Here is a 24,926-nt window from a genome sequence, read left to right on the forward strand (position 1 = left end):
CTTTTTTATCTTATTTTGCTATAAATAAATATAAAGTCATATTTTATAATATATATTTTATAATCATATAAATCATATTTTGCTATGTAATTAATACTTTTCAAAAACATGATCTTTAATGGCCGCACAGTATTCCACATTCCATTATGAGGGACTCAGCCTTTATATTTTGTTATCAGGGAGGATTTAGGTTGCTTCTAGGTTTTTGTTATTACAACACTAGAATCACATTAATTAATTAAAATGCATGAATATCTCTGTGTCCCTCTGATTGTTTCTTTTTTTAAGTTTTTATTTTTAAGTAATTTCTATACCCCACGTGGGGCTCGAACGCACAACCCTGAGATCATACTATACCAACAGAGCCAGCCAGGCACCCCCTTCTAATTGTTTCTTTAGGACATATTTTTAGAAAAGGAAATACGAGGTCAAAAGATATGAATAGTTTTCGGGGCACCTGGGTGGCTCAGTCGGTCATGATCTCGTGATCATGCTCAGGTCATGATCTCGTGGTCCATGAGCTCGAGCCCCATGTCAAGCTCTGTGCTGACAGCTCAGAGCCTGGAGCCTTCTTCAGATTCTGTGTCTCCCTCTCTCTCTGCCCCTCCCTCACTCACACTCTGTCTCTCTCTCTTCCTCAAAAATAAACATTAAAAAAATTTTTAAAGATATGAATAGTATTCAAGGCTCTTGATGCATATTGCTAAATTGTTTCTAGAAAGACAGTGTAAATTTATGGTACCAGGTAGACTTTTTTCTTCACACCCTCACTAACAATAGCTATTATAATTTTTCCAGGGTTTTTCCACTTTGTTAGGAGGAAAACTCTTGTTTTAATTTTATGAATTGTCTTTTCATGTATTTTGTCCATTCTTTTTTTTTTTTTTTTTTTTTTTTAAGTAGACTCCACAACCAACACGGGGCTTGAACTCACAACCCTGAGGTCAGGAGTCACATGCTGTACCAACCGCACCAGGCAGGCAGTCTGTATTTTGTCCATTCTTAATTGAAGTACCTGGGTCTTTTAAAGTAAATACCCCCAATTGTGGTCTTTTTATAGGACATAGCTGTGATTTCTGCCAAGCTGACAGGTCTGCAGAACAGTTTAATGATGCTTGTGGATACTCCAGACTACTCAGAAAAGTGTGTGCACTTGGAGGCCCTGAAGAACAGGCTGGAGGCCTTGGCCTCCCCGCAGATTGTAGCGGTATTCACCTCTCAGTCTATAGGTGAGTGCTAGCCCTTTCTCATCTTTGTGTGCACCTCTTTACAAAGGTAAGGCTTTCCGAGTCTTCAACCTCTTGAATGTCTTAATGTGGATTAAATTATGTAGATCGGAAGTTAACTTGTAACTTTCTGGGGTGGTCGCCTTTTTTCAGTATTTTATATGATGAGCATTTTCGAACATACAGAAAAGCTGAAATAAGTGTACGACAGACACACCGTCTAGATCCCAGCCTGGTGTTTTACCAGATTTGCTTTGTCACTTACCTATCCACCCATCCATCTCCCTCTCCATCCATGTTCTGTTTTGGATGAATGTCAAAGTAACTGATAGATACCAGCGTTTCATTCTTAAACGCTTCCGCATTCGTATCGATAACTGGAGTTCAGTATTGGTGTGTGATTCTCTTTTTTTGAGATAAAATTTACATTTAGAGAAATGCACAAATCTTAAGTGTACCGTTTGGTGAGTTTTGGCCCTTATCAAGTATTATTTTTATTTCCTCTGATTTACTAATATGGGAGATCTATTAATAGCATTCCTAATATTGTATCATTCTTGCAACTCAAGAACAAGCCCCACATGTTTATGGGGTATCTGTGTGTGTGTGTGTATGTGTGTGTATGCATGTGCATGGTAATGTACTACTGGATATTTTACTGATACTTTAGAATTTTTCATAGAAATCCCCTTAGTAAATATCTTTGTCAGGCTTTAGTATCCTGATTGTGTCGGCTTCATAAAAATGATTTGTAAGCTTTTATTCTTCCTTATTACTCTGTTAGGTTTTAAGGAACATTTTTATCAAATACTGCCATGGCTCCATTGAATGCTTTCTGCCTGCCGTTCAACTTGGGTATGAATATTACAACTTCTGCCTTATTTTTTGTTTGTATTTGCTTTAGTATGGCTTTACCCACTTTTTTTTTTTTTTTAGCCTTCAAGCTTTCTGTGATGTTTTATTTTAGACTGGCTATTGGAGATGGCATATGGTTGAATTTTGTTTTTTGATCTAGTTCGCCCTTCCTTCCTTCCTCCCTCCCTCTTTCTTTTTCTTCCTTCCTTTTTTTTCTTTCTTCCTTTCTTCTTTCTTTCTTTCTTTCTTTCTGTCTGTCTGTCTTTCTCTCTCCCTTTCTTTCTTTCTCTTTCTTTTTTTCTTTCTTTCTCTTTTCTTTTCCTTTCCTTCCCTTCCCGTCCCTTCCCTTCCCTTCCCTTCCCTCCCCTCCCCTCCCCTCCCCTCCCCTCCCCTCCCCTCCCCTCCCCTCCCCTCCCCTCCCCTCCCCTCCCCTCCCTTCCCCTCCCTTCCCTTCCCTTCCCTTCCATTCCCTTCCCTTCCCTAACATGGGGCTTGAACTCACAACCCTGAGATCAAGAGTCACATGCTGACTGACCCAGCCAGGCACTCCTAATCCTTGTATTTTTTAATAAGTGACTTTATACCATTTAAGTTTTTGTTTTAACAGAAATTTTCAGTCTTGTGTGTCTCTACATTTTTTGTTTACTGGTTCTGTTTTCTTTGTGTTTTTTTTCTCTCACAGATGATTTGAAAGATATATAACTTGATTTTCATTTTTCTAGTGATTTATTATTTCAGATACTAAACTAAGCTTCTTTCTCAATTTATTGGCCTCGTAATGAAACGATATCTGACTCCCCCAGTTAGTGAACTTTGATTCCTCCTGCTTCCCACCTACCCCACTTCCCCGCTCGATCTAGAAGATTGCATAGTCTAGAATTTTAATTATGGCATACTATCAAATTATTAATTATTAATTTTTTATCATAGGGCTTCTCTCTCTAAACTTTTAACTGTTAGACAATTTTCATATTTTGTAATATTTTATTTTTATGTAACTGTTTTCTTTTTTGTTGTTGTTAAATTGTATTTGTTTTTAGATTTATTTTTTTTATTAACTTGTTTTATTTTTTATTTTTTAAAATTTATATCCAAATTAGTTAGCATATAGTGCAACAGTGATTTCGGGAGTAGATTCCTTAGTGCCCCTTACCCATTTAGCCCATCCCCTCCTCCCACAATCCCTCCCATAACCCTCAGTTTGTTCTCCATATTTATGAGTCTCTTCTGTTTTGTCTCCCTCCCTGTTTTTAGATTATTTTTGTTTCCCTTTCCTTATGTTCATCTGTTTTGTCTCTTAAAGTCCTCATATGAGTCAAGTCATAGGATTTTTGTCTTTCTCTGACTAATTTCACTTAGCATAATACCCTCCAGTTCCATCCACGTAGTTGCAAATGGCAAGATTTTATTCTTTTGGATTGCCGAGTAACACTCCATTGCATATATATACCACATCTTCTTTATCCATTCATCCATCGATGGACATTTGGGCTCTCTCCATACTTTGGCTACTGTTGATAGTGCTGCTAAAGACATGGGGGTGCATGTGTCCCTTTCAAACAGCACACCTGTATCCCGTGGATAAATGCCTAGTAGTGCAATTGCTGGGTCGTAGGGTAGTTCTCTTTTTAGTTTTTTGAGGAATCTCCATACTGTTTTCCAGAGTGGCTACACCACCTTGCATTCCCACCAACAATGCAAAAGAGATCATCTTTCTCCACACCCTTGCCAACATCTGTTGTTGCCTGAGTTGTTACTGTTAGCCATTCTGACAGGTTTGAGGTGGTATCTCATTGTGGTTTTGATTTGTATTTCCCTGATGATGAGTGATGTTGAGCATTTTTTGGCCATCTGGATGTCTTCTTTAGAGAAGTGTCTATTCATGTCTTTTGCCCATTTCTTCACTGGATTATTTGTTTTTTTGGGTGTTGAGTTTGATAAGTTTTTTATAGATTTTGGATACTGACCCTTTATCTGATATGTCATTTGCAAACATCTTCTCCCATTCTGTCAGTTGCCTTTTAGTTTTGCTGATGGTTTCCTTCACTGTGCAGAAGTTTTTTATTTTGATGAGGTCCCAGTAGTTCATTTTGGCTGGCCTTTGTTTCCCTTGCCTGTGGAGACGTGTTGAGTAAGAAGTTGCTGCGGCCAAGGTCAAACAGGTTTTTGCCTGCTTTCTCCTCGAGGATTTTGATGGCTGCCTGTCTTACATTGAGGTCTTTCATCCATGTTGAGTTTATTTTTGTGTCTGGTGAAAGAAAGTGGTCCAGGTTCATTCTTCTGCATGTCGCTGTCCAGTTTTCCCAGCACCACTTACTGAAGACACTGTCTTTATTCCATTGGATATTCTTTCCTGCTTTGTCAAAGATGAGTTGGCCATCTGATTGTGGGTCCATTTCTGGGTTCTCTATTCTGTTCCATTGATCTGAGTGTCTGTTCTTGTGCCAGTACCATACTGTCTTGATGATTACAGCTGTGTAGTATAGCTTGAAGTCTGGGATTGTGATGCCTCATGCTTTGGTTTTCTTTTTCAAGATCGCTTTGGCTATTCGGGGTCTTTTCTGGTTCCATACAAATTGTAGGAGTATTTGTTCTAGCTCTGTGAAGAATGCTGGTGTTATTTTGATAGGGATTGCATTGAATATGTAGATTGCTTTGGGTAGTATCGACATGTTAACAATATTTGTTCTTCCTATCCAGGAGCATGGAATCTTTTTCCATTTTTTTGTGTCTTCTTCAATTTCTTTCATAAACTTTCTACAGTTTTCAGTTACAGATTTGTCACCTCTTTGGTTACATTTCTTCCTAGGTATTTTATGGGTTTTGGTGCAACTGTAAATGGGATTGATTCCTTGATTTCTCTTTCTGTCGCTTCATTCTTGGTGTATAGGAATGCAACCGATTTCTGTGTGTTGATTTTATATCCTGAAACTTTGCTGAATTCATGAATCAATTATAGCAGTTTTTTGGTGGAATCTTTTAAGTTTTCCATATAGAGTATCATGTCATCTGCGAAGAGTGAAAGTTTGACCTCCTCCTGGCCGATTTCTTTGTGTTGTCTGATTGCAGAGACTAAGACTTCCAATACTACGTTGAATAACAGTGGCGAGAGTGGACATCCCTGTCTTGTTCCTGACCTTAGGGGGAAAGCTCTCAGTTTTTCCCCATTTGAGGATGATATTAGCGTTGGGTCGTTCATATATGGCTTTTATGATCTCAAGGTATGATCCTTCTATCCCTACTTTCTTGAGGGTTTTTATCAAGAAAGGATGCTGTATTTTGTCAAATGCTTTCTCTGCATTTGTTGAGAGGATCATATGGTTCTTGTCCTTTCTTTTATTGATGTGATGAATCACGTTAATTGTTTTGTGGATATTGAACTAGCCCTGCATCCCAGGTATAAATCCCACCTGGTCGTGGTGAATAATTTTTTTTTTTTTTTTTTTTAACGTTTATTTATTTTTGGGACAGAGAGAGACAGAGCATGAACGGGGGAGGGGCAGAGAGAGGGAGACACAGAATCGGAAACAGGCTCCAGGCTCTGAGCCATCAGCCCAGAGCCCGACGCGGGGCTCGAACCCACGGACCGCGAGATCGTGACCTGGCTGAAGTCGGACGCTCAACCGACTGCGCCACCCAGGCGCCCCTTTTTTTTAAATTTTTTTTTTGTGAATAATTTTTTTTAATGTACTGTTGGATCCAGTTGGCTAATATCTTGTTGAGGATTTTTGCATCCATGTTCATCAGGGAAACTGGTCTGTAGTTCTCCATTTTAGTGGGGTCTCTCTCTGGTTTTGGAATCAAGGTAATGCTGGCTTGATAGAGTTTGGAAGTTTTCCTTCCGTTTCTATTTTTTGGAACAACTTCAAGAGAATAGGTGTTAACTCTTCCTTAAATGTTTGGTAGAATTCCCCTGGAAAGCGATCTGGCCATGGACTCCTTTTTTTTTTTTTTTTGGCAGATTTTTTATTACTAATTCAATTTCCTTACTTTTTATGGATCTGTTCAAATTTTCTATTTCTTCCTGTTTCAGTTTCGGTAGTGTATATGTTTCTAGGAATTTGTCCATTTCTTCCAGATTGCCCATTTTATTGGCATATAATTGCTCATAATCTCTTATTATTGTTTTTATTTCTGCTGTGTTGGTTGTGATCTCTCCTCTTTCATTCTTAATTTTATTTATTTGGGTCCCTTCCTTTTTCTTTTGGATCCAGCTGGCTAGTGGTTTATCAATTTTGTTAATTCTTTCAAAGAACCAGCTTCTGGTTTCGTTTATCTGTTCTACTGTTGTGTTTTTTTTTTTTTTTTTTTTTTTGGTTTTGATAGCATTAGTTTCTGCTCTAATCTTTATTATTTCCTGTCTTCTGCTGGTTTGGGGTTTTATTTGCTGTTCTTTTTTCCAGCTCCTTAAGGCTTAAGGTTAGGTTGTGTATCTGAGATCTTTCTTCCTTCTTTAGGAAGGCCTGGTATACTTTCCTCTTATGCTATATACTTTCCTCTTATGACTGCCTTTGCTGCGTCCCAGAGGTTTTGGGTGGTGGTGTTATCATTTTCATTGGCTTCCATATACTTTTTAATTTCCTCCTTAACTGCTTAGTTAGCCCATTCATTCTTTAGTAGGATGTTCTTCAGTCTCCAAGTATTTGTTACCTTTCCAAATTTTTTCTTGTGGTTGATTTCGAGTTTCATAGCATTGTGGTCTGAAAAGATGCATGGTATGATCTCGATCTTTTTGTACTTACTTAGGGCTGATTTGTTTCCCAGTATATGGTGTATTCTGGACAATGTTCCATGTGCATTGGAAAAGAATATATATTTTGCTGCTTCAGGATGAAATGTTCTGAATATATCTGTTAAGTCCATCTGGTCCAGTGTGTTTCCTTGTTGATTTTTTGATTAGATGATCTTTCCATTGCTGTGAGTGGGGTGTTGAAGTCTCCTACTATTATGATATTACTATCGATGAGTTTCTTTATGTTTGTGATTAATTGATTTATATGGGTGCTCACAATTGTTAGGTCTTCTTGGTAGATAGACCCCTTAATTATGATATAATGCCTTTCCTCATCTCTTGATACAATATTTTAAAGTCTAGATTGTCTGATATAATTATGGCTACCCCCGCTTTCTTTTGTTGACCATTAGCATGATAGATGGTTCTCCATCCCCTTATTTTCAGTCCGAAGGGGTCTTTAGGTCTAAAGTGGGTCTCTTGTAAACAGCATACAGATGGATCCTGTTTTCTTATCCATTCTGTTGCCCTATGTCTTTTGATTGGATTATTGAGTCCATTGACGTTTCAAGTGAGTACTGAAAGATATGAATTTATTGCCATTATGATGCTTGTAGAGTTGGAGTTTCTGGTGGTGTTCTCTGGTCCTTTCTAATCTTTGTTGCTTTTGGTACTTTAAAAAAAATATTTATATACATATATATATATATACATATATACACACACACATATATATATATGTATATATATATATATATATTTTTTTTTCCATCTTTTCTCCCCTCAGAGAGTCTCCCTTAAAATTTCTTGCAGGGCTGGTTTAGTGGTCACAAACTCCTTTAATTTTTGTTTGTCTGGGAAACTTTTTATGTCTCCTTTTTTGAATGTGAATGATAGCCTTGCTGGATAAAGAATTCTTGGCTGCATATTTATCTGATTCAGCACATTGAATATATCCCACCACTCCTTTCTGGCCTGCCAAGTTTCTGTGGATAGGTCTGCTGCAAACCTGATCTGTCTTCCCTTGTAGGTTAAGGACTTTTTTTTCCCTTGCTGCTTTCATGATTCTTTCCTTGCCTGAGTATTTTGTGAATTTGACTATGATATGCCTTGTTGATGGTCAGTTTTTGTTGAATCTAATGTGGGTCCTCTGTGCTTCCTGGATTTTGATGTCTGTGTCTTTCCCCAGGTTAGGAAAGTTTTCTGCTATGATTTGCTCACATAACCCTTCTACCCCTATTTCTCTCTCCTCTTCTGGGACACCTATGATTCTGATTTTGTTCCTTTTTTATGAGTCACTGATTTCTCTAATTCTTTTTTTTTTATTATTATTATTTTTTAACATTTTTATTTATTTTGAGACAGAGAGAGACAGAGCATGAACAGGGGAGGGGCAGAGAGAGAAGGAGACACAGAATCCAAAGCAGGCTCCAGGCTCTGAGCTGTCAGCACGGAGCCCGACGCGGGGCTCGAACTCACGGACCGCGAGATCATGACCTGGGCCGAAGTTGAACGCCCAACCGACTGAGCCACCCAGGCACCCCATGATTTTTCTAATTCTTAAATCGTGCTCTTTTGCCTTAATCTCCCTCTTTTTTTCTGCTTCATTATTCTCTATAAGTTTGTCTTCTATATCGCTGATTTTCTGTTCTGCCTCATCCATTCTTGCCGCTGCTGCATCCATCTGTGATTGCAGCTCAGTTATAGCATTTTTAATTTCATTCTGACTATTTTTTACTTCTTTTATCTCTGCAGAAAGGGATTCTAGTCTATTTTCAACTCCAGCTAGTATTCTTATTATCGTGATTCTAAATTCTGGTTCAGACATCTTGCCTGTATCTGTGTTGGTTAAATCCCTGGCTGTTGTTTCTTCGTGCTCTTTCTTTTGGTGTGAATTCCTTCGTTTTGACATTTTGAAGGGAGAAAAGAAATTAAAGAGGTAGAAAAAATTAAAATAAAAAAAAATTAAAATTAAAAAACTAAACACACACACACACACACACACAAAATCTGATAAATGATGTTAGATCCTAGGTGTGTTTTGGTATGGGTGTTGAAAGTGGTTTGACAGGTTAGAGAAAAAAGTGGGGGATGGGAAAGGAAATAATTTGAGAATTTGAAAAGATGAATACACTGAAGTAGACTGAAATGAGATGATGGGAGTAAAATAGAATTTGAAAAAATGTACACAAAAGTAAAGAATACAGTAGGAAAACTAAAGAGAAATATTTTTAATAAAAATTAAAAATAAAAATGAAGTTTTTAATCTTTCTGATCCAAGAAAAAGAAATGAAAAAGAGAAAAAAAATCGTTTGAAAATTTGAAAAAGTGAATACACTGTAGTAGACTAAAATAAAATGATGGAAGTAAAATGGAATTTGAAAAAATTTACATAAAAGCAAAAAATATAGTAAAAAATTAAAAATATTTTTAATAGAAATTGAAAATAAAAATGAAGTTTTTCACTTTCTGCATTCAAGAAAAATAAAAGAAACAAAGAAAAAAGAAAACAAGGAAATCGTTTGAAAATTTGAAAAGTTGAATACACTGAAGTAGACTAAAATAGAATGATGGAACTAAGGTAGAATTTGAAAAAATTTACACAAAAGTAAAAAATATAGTAAAAAAAATAAAAATATTTTTAATAAAAATTGAAAATAAAAATCAAATTTTCCTCCTTCTGTATTCCAGAAAAAGAATAGTGTAAAAGAGGGAAAAAAAAAAAAAGAAAATTGAATAGATGGACCTGCTAACACATTGAAATAGGACTGAAATTACTTCATTTTCCCCTAGTAGTCAGACTATGTAGTGCTTTATAGTCCATAAACTAAGTAGGCAGTGAGACTTGTATTCTTGAAGAGCAGGTTCGCCCAATTGGGTGGGGCTCAGTGTAACAGCTCCGTTTTCCACTAGGTGGCACTGCTAGCCTACTGGAGTGGATTGTTGCAGTGCTTGTAGGTGTGTATGCGCATGCGCGGGAGCGGTGAAAATGGCATCACCCAGCTACCCAATCTGTAGTATGGTAACTGTTCTCTCGGAGCAGCAACTGTGCACCCATCCTCTGTCTTCAGCTTTCTTCCACTCCCTGCCTCTTCACTGAACATGATCAAGACCCAGGCAGTACCTCTCTCCCGAGTTTTGTCTCAGGTGCGGCTGTTTCCCCCGGCCCTTTACTTCCGAGGGACTGCGGCTTTGGCCCGCTCCGCCCCTCTGTGGGAGGGTCTCACTGAGCAATGGCCAAATAAGCAATGGCCGAAAGTCGGCTGCGCCCAGGAACGCTTGCCACACCCTGCTGCTGCCAGTGCCCCAAGACTGCGGCCAGGTGCCAACCCGCCCCAGAAAAAGTTTGCAAGGGAGTGTAGCAGCAGCGTTTCAGGGATTATGGAAAATCACAACTCACATCTGGCACCAGACTTCACACTTAACGACCTTGTTCCAGCACCAGCGAATGTGGCCGTTTTCTGGGATCTGCTGAGACCAGGTGGCTTCAATAGTCTCTACCAAATGTCCTTCCAGCAGTGGAACTGCTTTTCCCGTTGGCCCGAGAACCTCCCAGACCCCACTCTGTTCCTGGGGATTCGCCTTTCCCACCAGAGCACTGCCAGGTATTGAGATGGGGAGTTGCAGCCTTTGAGCTCCCCTTGTTTACAGTCTTAATGGAATTTAAACCCTCTCTCCTTTCTCCCTTTTTAGTTTAGTCTCTGTGGCTGTTTCCAATTTTCCACTTTCTCTCTAGCTGCTTTTGGGGAGGGGTGCTTTTCCCATATTCTGTCTGCCTCCCAGTCTCCATCCTCTCTCTGCCCGCAAAAGCTGTTTCCTACCCTCAGGGGCTTCTCGCTCCCCAAATTCTCTTCTCCATGCATTGTACCTGCTGGATTCTGTGGTTCAGGTTGTGCAGATTGTTGCGTTAATCCTCCAATCAGTTTTCTAGGTGTGTAGGATGGTTTAGTGTTGGTCTGGCTGTATTTCATGGACACGAGACACACAAAGAACTTACATGCTCTTCCACTATCTTGGTTCCTCCCCCTATGTAACTGTTTTCTAACCAATAATTGCCATGGTTGTTTATGCTCAAGGTCTTGTTTAAATGGATTCAGTCCTCACTTAGACTTTTCAGCCCATGTCTTCCCCATTTGTTAATTCTTGGAGGCTTCTCTTCATGACCAGGAGTCTATTTTCAATCAGAATTTTTCCCCCTCAGGAAGGGCACGGGGATTATATGTGTATCCTCAGTGTTTATGGAGTAAAGAATGTCTTTCTATTGCTTTTACATGTAGATAACAGTAACTGCTTTTGAATCACACTTTTTCCTTTAGAATTCAAGAAACCTTGCTTTTTTATCTTTTGCTAACTATATTTTGCTGATTAAGTATCAGACTGGCCTGCTTTTTTGTTTTTGTTTCTTTTCCTTGAATAGTTAAAATAGGGGTCAGCAAGCATTTTCTGTAAAGGGCCAGGTAGTAAGTATTTTGGGTTCTCTGGGTTATCTGGTCTCTTTCATCGATACTTAACTCTGTAGTTGTAGTGTGAAAGCCTGTGTGATAATCAAAACCTGTGTTCCCATCAACGTTTATGACGAAACCAAGTGCTGATTTGGCCTGCTGGCTCATAATTTGCTGACTTCTGGCCTACACGATTCTCTTTTGCCTTACAGTTTAGTTACTTCACTAGATTATTTTTCAGTTTGGGAAAAATATTTTTCTGGAACAAAGTGTGAGCTCTCTTTATTTGCCAATCCATGTCTTTCTCCGTTTATATATTTATATACATATATATATGTATATATATGTATATATTTATATATATTTTTTATTTATTTTTGATAGAGACAGAGCACAAGTGGGGGAGGGGCAGAGAGAGAGGGAGACACAGAATCTGAAGCAGGCTCCAGGCTCTGAGCTGTCAGCACAGAGCCCGATGTGGGACTGGAACTCAGGACTGTGAGATCATGACTGGAGCTGAAGTTGGACGTTTAACCCACTGAGCCACCCAGGCACCCCAGTCCTCTACTTCTTTTTTATCCTTTCTCTGCTTGTTCTTGAAGTGCTCACTTGATATGCCTTCTGCAGGCTCTGTTCCTTTTCTTTTTCCCCCTCCTTGTGGTACTTTTACATAGGTCATATTGTGGAGTTTTTCAATTTGTTTTTGTTTCTGCTTATTCATATTTATATGTGGTTACTGTTTTCCAGGCTTGCTCTTTACTGAAAAATAATGTGTGTGGGATCTCCTTGGAAGCCCCTCCTTGTTTACCTGGACTTTGTTGAGAACTTTCCTCTTGCCCTTGATTTAAAGGCTATATTCTGTGTTGTGCTCTTCAGTTTCCTAAAGAGAATGGATTCAGTACTCTTCTCCAGCCTTTTCATTTAGTGTCTTACCCATTTGTCAGTTCTCTGTCTGGGGTCTTTTTCTCACTACCAGAATCCTAGGGCTGGAGTTGGGTTTGGAAAGTCACCACCTGGCAGCTTTGTCCCTCACGTTTTCTCATGAGTTTGTTGCAGCCACAGACCCACGGAGCTCACGTATGTGGTGGGGTGTACATCTAGTTAGGTGGGATGCTCCTGACAAGTAGGAATGGACTTGGAAGGTGGAAGCTCCGTGAATGGGAGTGGTTTTCCTTTCCTTCCTTCCTACTTGGAGTTGGATAGTGCCCCAGTTTGGATGATGCCCTCTGGGTCAGGATTATGGGCTTTGGTAGTGAGGCAAGCTAGTTTTGACCGCTTTTGTTCACAGATTTAAATCAGGCTTGATTCCAGACCCGTCCTTTGTGGGCAGGATGGATTCAGAAGGGGGAAATGGCACTTTTCAGCCACTGCTGGGCTGAGGTGGAAGTAAGCCTCCTCCCCTAGCCTGGCGCAGAACCCCCTTTGGTCCCTGTCTTCACCTCTTCCCGCCATTGCTCAGCTGCTCCATGCTGGCATTCCGAGTGCTCCCACATCCCCACTCACCTTGGACCAATGTGACTGAATATCTGACACTTTCCCTGAAGTTCCACAGTACACATTTTCTGCTGGCCTCAACACATCTGGAATGGTGTTGGGTTTTTCTCTGGGTAGTGAATTTTGGTGAGCATCGGGAATGTTTCCCCGCCCCCCCCAAGGCAATGTGCTCTTTCCTCAGTGATCTTTCATGGAAGGCCAAGGTGGTTTTTTTTCCTGACCGTTTTTAAAGGGAGATCTGCTAAATTAGTACATCTCCAGCATGTTCCCCCTTTCCATCTCTCTGCTTCGAGTGACAAGTTCACATGCCTAGTTTATTTTACGACAGCCAACCAATGAATTCAGTTAAATTGAAGCAACTTTTTATAACACAGTTTTACACGTAGCAGGAAGATTCATTTATCTCAGGGATCTTAGGAAAATAATAAGCATTTTAAGGGCAAATGGCCATCTTCTAACTCCTAGATTCCTGCCCAACAAAGTGAGTTCCACTGACATATTTCCCAAGTCCAGCTGGGTTATCGTCACAAAAGTTGCTGTCACAGATTTTCCTTCTCAGCAGATTTAAAAGGTTGGATGCCTAGGGCACCTGGGGGGCTCAGTCGATTAAGTGTCCGACTTTGACTCAGGTCATGAGTCACAGATGGTGAGTTCTAGCCCCGTATCTGGCTCTGTGCTGACAGCCCAGAAGCCTGGAGCCTGCTTCGGATTGTGTCTCCGTCTTTCTGTCTTCCCTCCCTGACACATGCTTGTTCTCTCTCTCTCTCTCTCAAAAATAAATAAACATAAAAAAATAAATAAAAAGTTGGATACCTGTTTGTGCCGTTAAAAATTTTTTCTTCTTTTTTAATTTCATTGAGACCGTGGCGTGTGAATTTTGGCCAGACGGGGGCAGACGAGCGCCAGCGGTGCTGCTGTGTGTGGAGGGGCTGCCCTGAGGCTGCCTCCCTGGCTTTTCAGCAGCCATCCTGGAAGCAAGTCTTCCATTTAGTCATTTCCTCTGCCCTCAGGAAAGTATGTAAGAAACTACTTGATATTAATACCATAATTTGGCTCCTAGAGCCCCTCGCTATGTGTGGAATGCTGATATTTACCCAATTATTTACTTATTCCTCAAACCACCAAATATGTGAACATTTAGGGCTTGAGTTTGTTTGCTGTTTTACCATTCCTATCGGGTGTGATTCAAAGGAGGAATTTCAAAAGGGCAACTCACTTCTAAATATTATTTTAAAATACTAATTCTGTGAGGAGCAGTAGGGAATGCAAAGATGAATAAGATAAGGTTGCTGTCTTCAAGGACCTTGCAGCTTCGTTAAGGGTGAGGCTGAGAGAACAAGTACACGATTTCATTACAGGATGGAATGTGAAAATTGCCTTAGCCCTTTCCCGGGATGAAGGGAAAGATGACAACATCGAGGAAGCTTTTCTGAAAGAGCCAATATATGTGCAGAACTTTGAAATTTAGGTGAATTAAAATTATTTAAAAAATCGTCTCTGATTATAAAAGTAATACATATACAGGTTACTGAAAATTGGAAAGATATACACAAATATAAATTTTTTTTACATACATTTATTTTTGAGAGACAGAGACAGAGCACAAGTTGGGGAGAGGCAGAGAGAGAAGGAGACACAGAATCTGAAGCACGCTCCAGGCTCTGAGCTGTCAGCACAGAGCCTGGCGCGGGGCTCGAACTCACAAACTGTGAGATCATGACCTGAGCTGAAGTTGGACGCTTAACCAACTGAGCCCCCAGGCACCCCGATATACACAAATACAAAACAAAATGATTTACCAGTGAACTCACCACAAGAGATGACTATTAGTATTTTCTGATGAGGTTTTTGGGGTGATGATGGGGTGGTCCATAGCTGACGACCAAGAAAGAATTCTTGAAGACATCTTAAGACTCCCAGGGTAGTAGAGGCCTAGCTATTGTCAAGCTAGGGTTGTTTTGCCTCTAGCAAAGTATTAGCATTAAGACATAGGGAGTTCCTGGAGAAAAGTTTTACTCTGCCTGCCTGAAGTATCTCTCAATAGGCTGCAGGTTATAAGGAAATTGAGTTCTATCTGCCATTTCCTTCTGCCTTTGTTTCCCACATCACTATGGAGGGATGATGTTGGGGCTCTAGGAAATGGAGTTTATAGGTTTCTGGAGATTAGGCTATTGATGAGATTGCCTTTTTCTTGTGATTTACTAAGTTACTTGTGAATAGCTGGAGACTTAGTCCTGCAGGACTATGATCTCTATCAGTTAACCATTTGTTTTTCCCCTTTCCTTTGTTGGGCAGCCAGGAGTGCCCAAGGAATATCACACATACCCCACTGGGGGTCGGGTGGGAGGGTGTTTGCGGAGGGTGTCTGCCGCCTGGCAGCTTGTTTTATGCTCCCTCCTCATTTCCTTCCAGTTTTTTTTCCCCGTGTGTGTGTGTGTGTGTGTGTGTGTGTGTGTGTGTGTGTGTGTACCTGTATTTTTTAAGGTAAGTATATACGTTGAGTATATACTTTGTATGTTGTTTTTCCCCCAGTGAGCACTGTAGCATAAGCCTTTCCCCCTGGGTGAAGGATTTTGACAGGCGAGGAGAAACAATTGCGGCAGAGAGAACAACATACACATGAGTGGTGTAGAGCTGGGAATCCTAGTCCGTTGTATTTTTTTTTTTTAATTAAAAAAATTTTTTTTTCAACGTTTTTTTTTTTTTTTTTTTTTTTTAACATTTATTTATTTTTGGGACAGAAAGAGACAGAGCATGAACGGGGGAGGGGCAGAGAGAGAGGGAGACACAGAATCGGAAACAGGCTCCAGGCTCCGAGCCATCAGCCCAGAGCCCGACGCGGGGCTCGAACTCACGGACCACGAGATCGTGACCTGGCTGAAGTCGGACGCTTAACCGACTGCGCCACCCAGGCGCCCCTTTTTTTCAACGTTTTTATTTATTTTTGGGACAGAGGGAGACAGAGCATGAACGGGGGAGGGGCAGAGAGAGAGGGAGACACAGAATCGGAAACAGGCTCCAGGCTCTGAGCCATCAGCCCAGAGCCTGACGCGGGGCTCGAACTCACGGACCGCGAGATCGTGACCTGGCTGAAGTCGGACGCTTAACCGACTGCGCCACCCAGGCGCCCCCCTAGTCCATTTTAATGGAGTGAATGTTGGGAAATGGTTAGAGATGAGGCTGGACAAGAGAGCTGGGGACAGAGCATAGTTTGCCTTGAACAGACTAAAGAGTCGATATTCAGAGAATTTGTAGTAAGTCTGCTGATGAGTGTGGCCGAGTGAGTGGGAGTGTTGACTTGGGAGATGGACAGGCCAGTTTTGAAATCTTTGGGCTGCTGCCTCTTAGCAATGAGAGCTCAGTTTCCTTCTCAGTAAAGTGGGTACCATACATGCACCCTACGATTCCTAGGGTCCTGGTTCCTGGGGAGGCACTAGGTGAACATTATTCCTTTCTCTTGGATACCCCCTTCAAGACTTGAGGGCTCTCACAGTAGCCCAAAGGGAATAATTCCTGAGAGGCCAATCAGGAATTCGTGAAGGTTCTATTTGAAAGCAGCAGCAGATTTCTGAAAAGCCGTGTAGCTCAGCAGATGGAGCTAAACTACAAATTGGAAGTCCAGACCCACAAATGACTTTATTGGTTCCATTATTCTTCTTCTTGAATTCAGTTAAAATTTGTTCCCGTCACCTACGGTGTTGGAAAAGTTAAATAGTACTGGAGGTCTTATTGGGGAAGATAACACTGTTTTCCTCTACCACCTCATTCCCCAGTCCTGACCCCAGGAGATCACTTTAAATCTCAGAGCTGTTTTCTGTGGTATTCCACTTTATATTTCCACATAATACATATATTATTTTATTTCTTTGTATATTAATTTTAGAAACTGTCGGCTTACTATTGTTACAGCTAAGGATTTTGCTTTCATATGACTCCTTTCTCCCCATTCTCCTCTTTTACCACTGTTTTTTTGTTTAATTTTTTTAATCTTTATTTTTGAGAGAGAGGGAGTGAGAGAACAAGTGGGGGAGGGGCAGAAAGAGAGGCAGAGAGAGGGAATTCCAAGCTGTCAGTGTGGAGCCTGATGTAGGGCTGTGGGGCTCCAGTCCCCAAACCATGAGCTCATGGCCTGAGCTGAAGTTGGACACTCAGCCGACTGAGCCACCCAGGTGTCCCTATACCATCGTTTTTAATTGAATTAATAAATAGTGTTTCTATTATCACAACTTTATAAACTCAGTTCATTTTTGCAGAGTCAGATCGGGCACTAGATTTTAATTCCTTTCCTATCCAACTTCATTTTATGCTTAAGTTTCTTGTTTTTTTCTTTCTTTCTTTCTTTCTTTCTTTCTTTCTTTCTTTCTTTCTTTCTTTCTCTCTCTCTCTTTCTCTCTCTCTTTCTTTCTTTCTTTCTTTCTCTCTCTCTCTCTCTCTCTCTTTCTTTCTTTCTTTCTTTCCTCTCACAACTCTGAGATAAAGACCTGAGCTGAGATTCAGAGTCAGACGTTTAACCAAATGAGCCACCCAAGCACCCCTGTCCTTAAGTTTCTGATCGCCTTTTTATTCCCTCTCATTCTTTTTTTTAATGAAAGACTTTTATTTATTTATTTATTTTTATTTTATTATTTTTTTAATGTTTATTTATTTTTGAGACAGAGAAAGACAGAGCATGAATGGGGGAGGGTCAGAGAGAGGGAGACACAGAATCTGAAACAGGCTCCAGACTCTGAGCTGTCAGCACAGAGCCTGACGCGGGACTCGAACTCACAGACTGCGAGATCGTGACCTGAGCTGAAGTTGGCCGCTTAACCGACTGAGCCACCCAGGTGCCCCAAGACTTTTATTTTTAAATATATATTTAAAATTTATTTATTTCTGAGACAGACAGAAACAGAGACAGAGAAAGCACATGAGCAGGGGAGGGGCAGAGAGAGAGGGAGAGGGAGAAGGAGAATCCCAAGCAGGCTCTGGGCCCGATGCAGGGCTTAATCCCACGAACTGTGAGATAATGACCTGAGCTGAAACCAAGAGTCAGATGCTTAACCAACAGAGCCACCCAGGCACCCCATTCCCTCTCATTCTTTTTTTTTTTTTTTTGAAGTTTATTTTTTAATACTTATTTATTATTTATTTATTTATTTTTGAGGTTTACTTTTTTACTTAGTTAATTTTTAAAATTTACATTCAAGTTAGCATATAGTGCAACAATGATTTCAGGAGTAGATTCCTTAATGCCCCTTACCCATTTAGCCCATCCCTCCTTCCACCACCCCTCCAGCAACCCTCAGTTTGTTCTCCATATTTAAGAGTCTCTTATGTTTTGTCCCCCTCCCTGTTTTTATATTATTTTTGCTTCCCTTCCCTTATGTTCATCTGTTTTGTCTCTTAAAGTCCTCATATGAGTGAAGTCATATGATATTTGTCTTTCTCTGACTTATTTCGCTTAGCATAATACTCTCTAATTCCTTCCACGTAGTTGCAAATGGCAAGATTTCATTCTTTTTGATTGCTGAGTAATACTCCATTGCGTGTGCGCGTGTGTGTGTGTATGTGTGTGTGTATACACACACCACATCTTCTTTATCCATTCATCCATCGATGGACATTTGGGCTCTTTCCGTACTTTGGCTATTGTTGATAGTGCTGCTATAAACATGGGGGTGCATGTGTCCCTTCAAAACAGCACACCTGTATCCTGTGGATAAATGCCTAGTAGTGCAATGGCTGGGTCGTAGGGTAGTTCTCTTTTTAGTTTTTTGAGGAACCTCCACACTGTTTTCCAGAGTGGCTGCACCAGCTTGCATTCACACCAATGATGCAAAAGAGATCCTCTTTCTCCGCATCCTCACCAACATCTGTTGTTGACTGAGTTGTTACTGTTAGCCATTCTGACAGGTGTGAGGTGGTATCTCATTGTGGTTTTGATTTGTAATTTCCCTGATGATGAGCGATGTTGAGCATTTTCTCATATGTCGGTTGGCCATCTGGATGTCTTCTTTGGAGAAGTGTCTATTCATGCCTTTTGCCCATTTCTTCACTGGATTATTTGTGTTTTGGGTATTGAGTTTGATATCCCTCTCATTCTTGCTGCCATCAACAGTCCTTCATTTTTTTCCAAAATGGGAGTAAGATGTTCTTCTAAGTTACTTTCCCTTTTTCCCCAGAGACTTTCCTTCTGGAACTCTCGCCTTGTCAGTTGTCCTGTTGGGCAAGTCGCAGGAGTTAGATGAATTCTCGGGAACCCGACCAAGAAGTGGTCTCATCCCTTCTAGTTGTATGAACTTGACTGGCTTATTTATTCTGCTGGCAGTTTCTCTGTCTTCTGGCCTCATAGGGTTGCACAAGGTTAAAGTGAGGTTCTATCAATGGAAAAGCTTTGGAAGAAGTGTGAATGTAAAAGGGGGACAGCTTATCTACAGTGCATTTTTTAAAGTGTTATTACCTACTTAGTGTATGGAAGGTCTTTCATATTCTCATCATCTCTGTTTATATTTATTGACATATTCGAGCAGATACTCTCTTCCTCCAGGAAGAATGAGTGATAGAGAGTGGGAGAAGCCCTCTCAGGCACCAGCCAAAGGGAGTGATTTCTGTGTCTATACCTAGGAGGAAACAGGGCAAAGTTGTACAGACTGATGCAATGGGGGAAATATTTTAGGACAAGATTTAAGAGCATTTCTCATCATGTATTTCATCTAACAGATAATTATGCCCTGCATAATCTCCTGTATGCAGGGCATCGTGTAAGAAGTACTTCCTTACATTAAATAGAATGCGAAATCATGTGCAAAAGCAAAGTAAATGAAATTTGCCTTTGGTGCTATACGTTTGTTATACTGTCTTGTTTATAATCCAAAATCAGTTGTTAGTTTGAAATAATAAGAATCCATTTACCACATATTACACTTTGGGTAGATGGCATAGAGACCAGGGACTCCACCTAACTCACAGGAGGCCTGTATCAGTTTGAGTTTCTTTTGGTTGCAAGTGACAGAAACCCAATTCAAACTGGCCTAAACAAAAGAGAGAGAGAGAATATATTGCTTATGGAACTGAGAAGTTCAGGAGGTGTTGCTGATCCAGGAGCACAAACTGTGTTGTTAGGACCCCGTCTCTCTTTCTTGCCATATCTTGGCTCTCTCTGTGTGTTGGCATTACTTCCAGGTGCACTTTTCATGTGGCCCTTAGAGTTCCAGGCATCTATCCTCAGAGTTTAAGAACAGGTCCCAGGATTAATCTTGTTTGCATTGATGTGCAGGCTTTTGCATCTCTGAATCCATTACTCTGGAGATGAGTCAGCTCACTGGAAACATTTAAATGGAAAATGGTCAAAAGGTGTAAACTTCAGGGGTGCCTGGGTGGCTCAGTCAGTCAAGCGTCTGACACTTAATCTCAGCTCAGGTCTTGATCAGGGTCATGAGTTCAAGCCCCACATTGGGCTCAACACTGGATATGAAGCCCACTTAAAAAAAAAAAAAAAAAAGGTACAGACTTCAGTTATAACAGGTATTAGGGATGTAACGTACAACATGATGACCATAGCTAACATTGCTGCATATGGTACATAGGGCAGTTGTTGAGAAAATAAATCTGAAGAGTTCTCATCGCAAGAAGAATTTTTTTGTCCTTTATTCTTTTCTTCTTTCTTTTCTTTTTATTGTATCTACGTGAGAAAATGGATGTTAGCTGAACCTATTGTAATCATTTCACAGTATGTGTGGATCAAACCAGCATGCTCTGTGCCTTCAACGTATACAGTGATATTATGTCAACTGTTCTCAATAAAACTGGTAACAAAACCAAGAGTATTAAATAACACTATTCTTTGATAAAGACATTTGGCATTTGCTCTGTCTTACGTATATGTAATTACCAGCAGCTATAGGAAAGTGCTAATGGTACAGTTTAGTAATATAAACTAAATAGTTTGCTCTGCAAAAAAAAAAAAAAAAAAAGTGGGAGAGTGAGAGGCAGATGCCCTGTCCCTCGAGAACAGCCAGAGTTTTGTCAGCAGAAGAAGGGCAGTGGGTGTGGATGCACAACAACACGTCCACCATCAGACCCCTGCCTGCTCCCCCCGCACCCACCAGCACCCAGCAGGTGGCTCTTCCCCAGGCAGGTGCTCAAGCAGTGCCTTGTGTGTTGAGTCGGTGGTATTGGCAGGAGTTAGAACTCTGTATTGGGGTTGCCAAAGTAAGTTTCCTATTTCTTTCTCTTGTCTAAGTCAAGAACTTCCCCTAGTTTTACATATTTGTGTTTAATTGAATGTACTAACCTTGAAAAACTTGAACTCCTCTGTAAGGGCTAAAGACTCACATGTTACCTGTAAGTTTTTCAACACTTTTCCTAACTGGGTTTGCTATATCACCAAATTCTGCTTTATTATTTGTTTCAAGAAATAACAAGTTCTACTCTATCCAGTGGAGATTTTTTTTTTTAAGTTGTGATTGTATATTTAGACTAGTAAATGTACCAATTTTTATCTGAAAACACTCTTTGAATATACACCAAAACGTTGACAGTGTTTAACAGAGTGTGATAGGATTTCCTTCTTACTTATTTTCCATTTTTTTCTACCAGGAACATGTTATTTATGTTGCTGAAAAACAATGCTATTTAAAATAGTCATTAATTTACTACATTTTCTTAAAAGTTTATTTTGAGAGAGAGAGAGAGCAGGGGAGGAGCAGAGAAAGAGGGAGAGAGGGAATCCCAAGAAGTCTCCATGCTGTCAGCACAGAGCCTGACATGGAGCTTGATCTCACAAACCATGAGATCATGACCTGAGCTGAAACCAAGAGTCGCATGCTTAACCGACTGAGCTGCCCAGGCTCTCCTTAATACATTTTTTTTTTTTTTTTGTAGTGTGCTGTACTAATTTCTAGGAACTGTGAGAGATAAGACAGGAAAGGTCACAGCCTCATGGAGCTTGTATTTCTAAGGGTGAGAAAGACAAACTATCACACAGGTGACTAAATAGAATAATATAGATTTTGATTAGTTCTACGAAGGAGAATATGTGATAGGAAATAAATAACAAGAGAAACCTAATTTAGATTTCTAAATTCTAAAGTGATTGGTAAAGACCCTCCTGATAAGGGGAGAACCATACAGAGAGCCAGAAAGATCATCCCAGACGGTAAGTGCAAAGGCCCTGAGGCAGCAAAGAGCATCGTGATTCTAGGCAATGGGCAGAAGGTCTGCTTGTGTCAGCATTTTTTTAGTTCATATAAATATTAGATTGAGTCATATGACATTGCTATGTTTGTAGGTCAAAATGGTTGAATAGCAGTAGTTTCATATGGTTCAGTCAGTGCTGTGATTGGGCAGTCCTGCCATTGACCTGCAAGTGACAGAAGCTCTCTGGGCTGCACTTTCCTCACCTGTAACATCAGGTCCATTGATGGTTTCTTAGGTATCTTTCTGTTGCTGGCATTTTATGATTCTAGTCAGAGCCAGGATGAGGTGAGGCAGGTGAAATGCCTCAAGCACAGAAATCTAAGGAGGCTCTCACCCTGCCCTTGTGCAAGCCTGAGAGTGAGAGTCCCCTTTGATTTTGCAGCCCAGGCTTGCCCCTACCCGCCACCCCCCTTCCTGCCCCCCACCCCAGTCCCAGCCCTGATTTGAACTCATTCCATTCTTCACATACAGCAATGACTTTGCTGATGTATGATCTCAGCTCTGTCAGTGATGCTTACTGATGCATTATCTAAACAAGCCAAGGCTTGCGGTGTCTGAGTAGGTATTCTCCCCTTATCTTGACTTATTTTTCGTCTTCTTACTCTCCATGCATGAGTTAATTGATTGCATAGGTAAGACGTTCCGAACAGGAGCTTACATATGTCCACATTTAGCCTGGTGAACTCTTTCTTCTGTCTGCAACAGGAAACCTGGTAACAGCGCATGCACGTTTTATGTTGTTCTCCTTTAGATCAGTCCAAAATGTTTGTGAAGGTGTTTACTGAAATTGACCGGATGCCCCAACTGCTCGCCTACTACTACAAATGTCACAAGGTGAGAAGCCGGGAGTGCTTATGTTGTGGAATGCATACAGTGCTGGGCTGCAGAACCCCAGTGTTTGTACTCCAAGGTAGAGACAACTTGCCTTCTCGCCCTCTGGCCTTCTTCTTTTAATTAGCCAGTAGGGGGTGTTCTTGGTCCAGCCTGTGGATTCATTTCCTTGCCAGTGGTGGGGGGGGGGGGGGTTGGGGAGGGAAGCAAGCCCTCAGTTTTCAGCATATTTTATGTTTATAGCTGGATTTCATTTATAGACTGAAAAGTTGTTACAATTCCTCCCGTTCTTGTCTTTCAAGGGAAAGTAGTCTCTTAGGCCTTATGATGCTCTCCGGAAGCTGTCAGAATTTTTTGTTTTCTGGGGTTGTTGATGTTAGGTAAAAAAAAAAACCCAACAGCTTCCTGGGCTAACTTGATTCCTTCACGTCCAACCTTGCGTGTCTTTAAGCAGGGGTGTTGGGACATGAAGCTGAAGTGCACATTCAAGCACACCCGAAAGGTCTGTCAGGGAGAGTGTAGCATGCCCAGTGGAAGGACCTTGGCATGCTGTTGGGACAAGATAAAAGAAGAAAGGAACACTGGGAGGGCAACGGATTCAATGTCTGATAGATGATCAGAGCAGGTGGCTGTGACTTCTCGTTTTAGCCCTCCTTTGAAGCAAATGGCCTTCAGCGGGCAGTTGCTAGGTGGCAGGAAATCGCTCACCTTGTCGGGAGGACAGGACAGCGTTAGCAGGTGGCCTGTCTCAGTCACTCAGCGAGGTCCCCTTTGCTCTGCCTCTGCAGGCGCAGCTTTTAGCAACCTGGCAGGAGCTGTGCCAGAGTGACCTCCCTCTGGACCGGCAGCTCACCAGATTCTACGACGCCCTGCTCGGGGCCTGGCACACGCAGATCCAGTGGTCTACGCAGGTAACGGCTCGCTTGGGTCTTAGGGGATGGGTGTCTGCTCTGGCAGTGGTCTCTCCTCTGCTTCAAGTGTTCCTGGAAGAACCTCCCTATTTGCTGCCATCACCAAAGGAGTTAAAGATAAGCCTCGAAACCCAAGGCAGTAAAATCTTTCAGTCTCCTTAAAACTCTTCTTATCGTTCTCATCTGTATCTTAAATAGAATCTAATGTGACAGTGTTGCGTGTTGTTCAGCCAGGGAGCCTGTGGAATTCCTGGAGGCCGTTATCTTCTGATCTAAAAGCAGGAGGCCCTTGGTCAGGTGGTGCTTGAGTGAACAGGATTGTTTTTATCTTAACTTCAGGTAAAACTCACCTGGCTTAGTTTCCCTTGTTCACACGGTATGCCCAGAGCTCGAGGAAGAGTACAATTTTACAGGTGCCCTCCAACCTAGGGGACCAATGAGACAGAGGAACTTCATTTCAAGTGGAAACTTCCCCTCACTTGTCTTCCCAGAGCCTCTTGGCATTTTCTGCCGTCCAGGGTGTGAACACTTCTTCCCCCGTCTCAATGCCAGGAAGTGCCCCAGATCCTCTTCCCTCTTTTAGGAGAGAAGAGGCTGTGACTTACTGGGCCTGTTGATGGTGTGGTGTGGTTTTTGGTCTGCTTTCAAAATTAGTTGTGAATTAGTCTTGCAGTGTCCATCCGTCCCCTGCTGGAACGAACGTGACTGTAGCTGGAGGGAATCCCTTGTACAGGGTCATGTCCATTCTGGTGTTTAAAGTCCTCTTCTCTACCCTCATTGCTTTCCCCTGGAGCCAGCCAAACTCAGATTTAGGTTACAGCAACATGAAACACAATTCCTGTAGACGTTTCACAGCACTTAAGTAGTTGTCGGTTTTCAGTGACCCTGGTGATGCACATCCATTTCTGTGTCCTTGCCTTCTTTTACCGTCCCTTATGTTGTGAAGATAAAACCAGCTTATGTCTGCAGGTGCATATGCCCTTCATCATCTAAGAAAAAGGATTTAGACTTCTCAAATTATGTTCTGGCCTCATCCTATAAATCCTGCTAATTTATGCTTTTGGTCAGTGGTCCATTTCCTTTTCAGGGAAGTAAAAGCCTGATAGGTGGCCGTCATCTTGTGAAGGTCAGTATAGTGCAAAAGAAAAGCAAAGACACCACAGTAAATGTATCCCCTTCTGATTTACCCCCCAGTATTATAATATGAAAATTTTCCAACATATAAAAGAGTTGAAAGAATTGTATGATGAACACC

The 24,926-nt window shown here is 41.1% G+C and overlaps 1 protein-coding gene across 1 annotated transcript in view; it reads left to right on the top strand.

Moving 5' to 3' along the window:
- The window catches only part of COG7 (component of oligomeric golgi complex 7), an 89,273-nt gene that overhangs the window by 7,878 nt on the left and 56,469 nt on the right, over positions 1 to 24,926 (top strand). Inside the window, exons 4-6 of the mRNA XM_025916899.2 lie at positions 1,061 to 1,229; positions 22,681 to 22,763; positions 23,549 to 23,671. Coding sequence (XP_025772684.1) covers positions 1,061 to 1,229; positions 22,681 to 22,763; positions 23,549 to 23,671 — 375 coding nt within the window. The remainder of the gene's footprint in view (positions 1 to 1,060; positions 1,230 to 22,680; positions 22,764 to 23,548; positions 23,672 to 24,926) is intronic.

Source organism: Puma concolor, chromosome E3, assembly GCF_028749965.1.
Source record: "Puma concolor isolate L17-30 chromosome E3, mPumCon1.1.hap2, whole genome shotgun sequence".
NCBI lineage: Eukaryota > Metazoa > Chordata > Mammalia > Carnivora > Felidae > Puma > Puma concolor.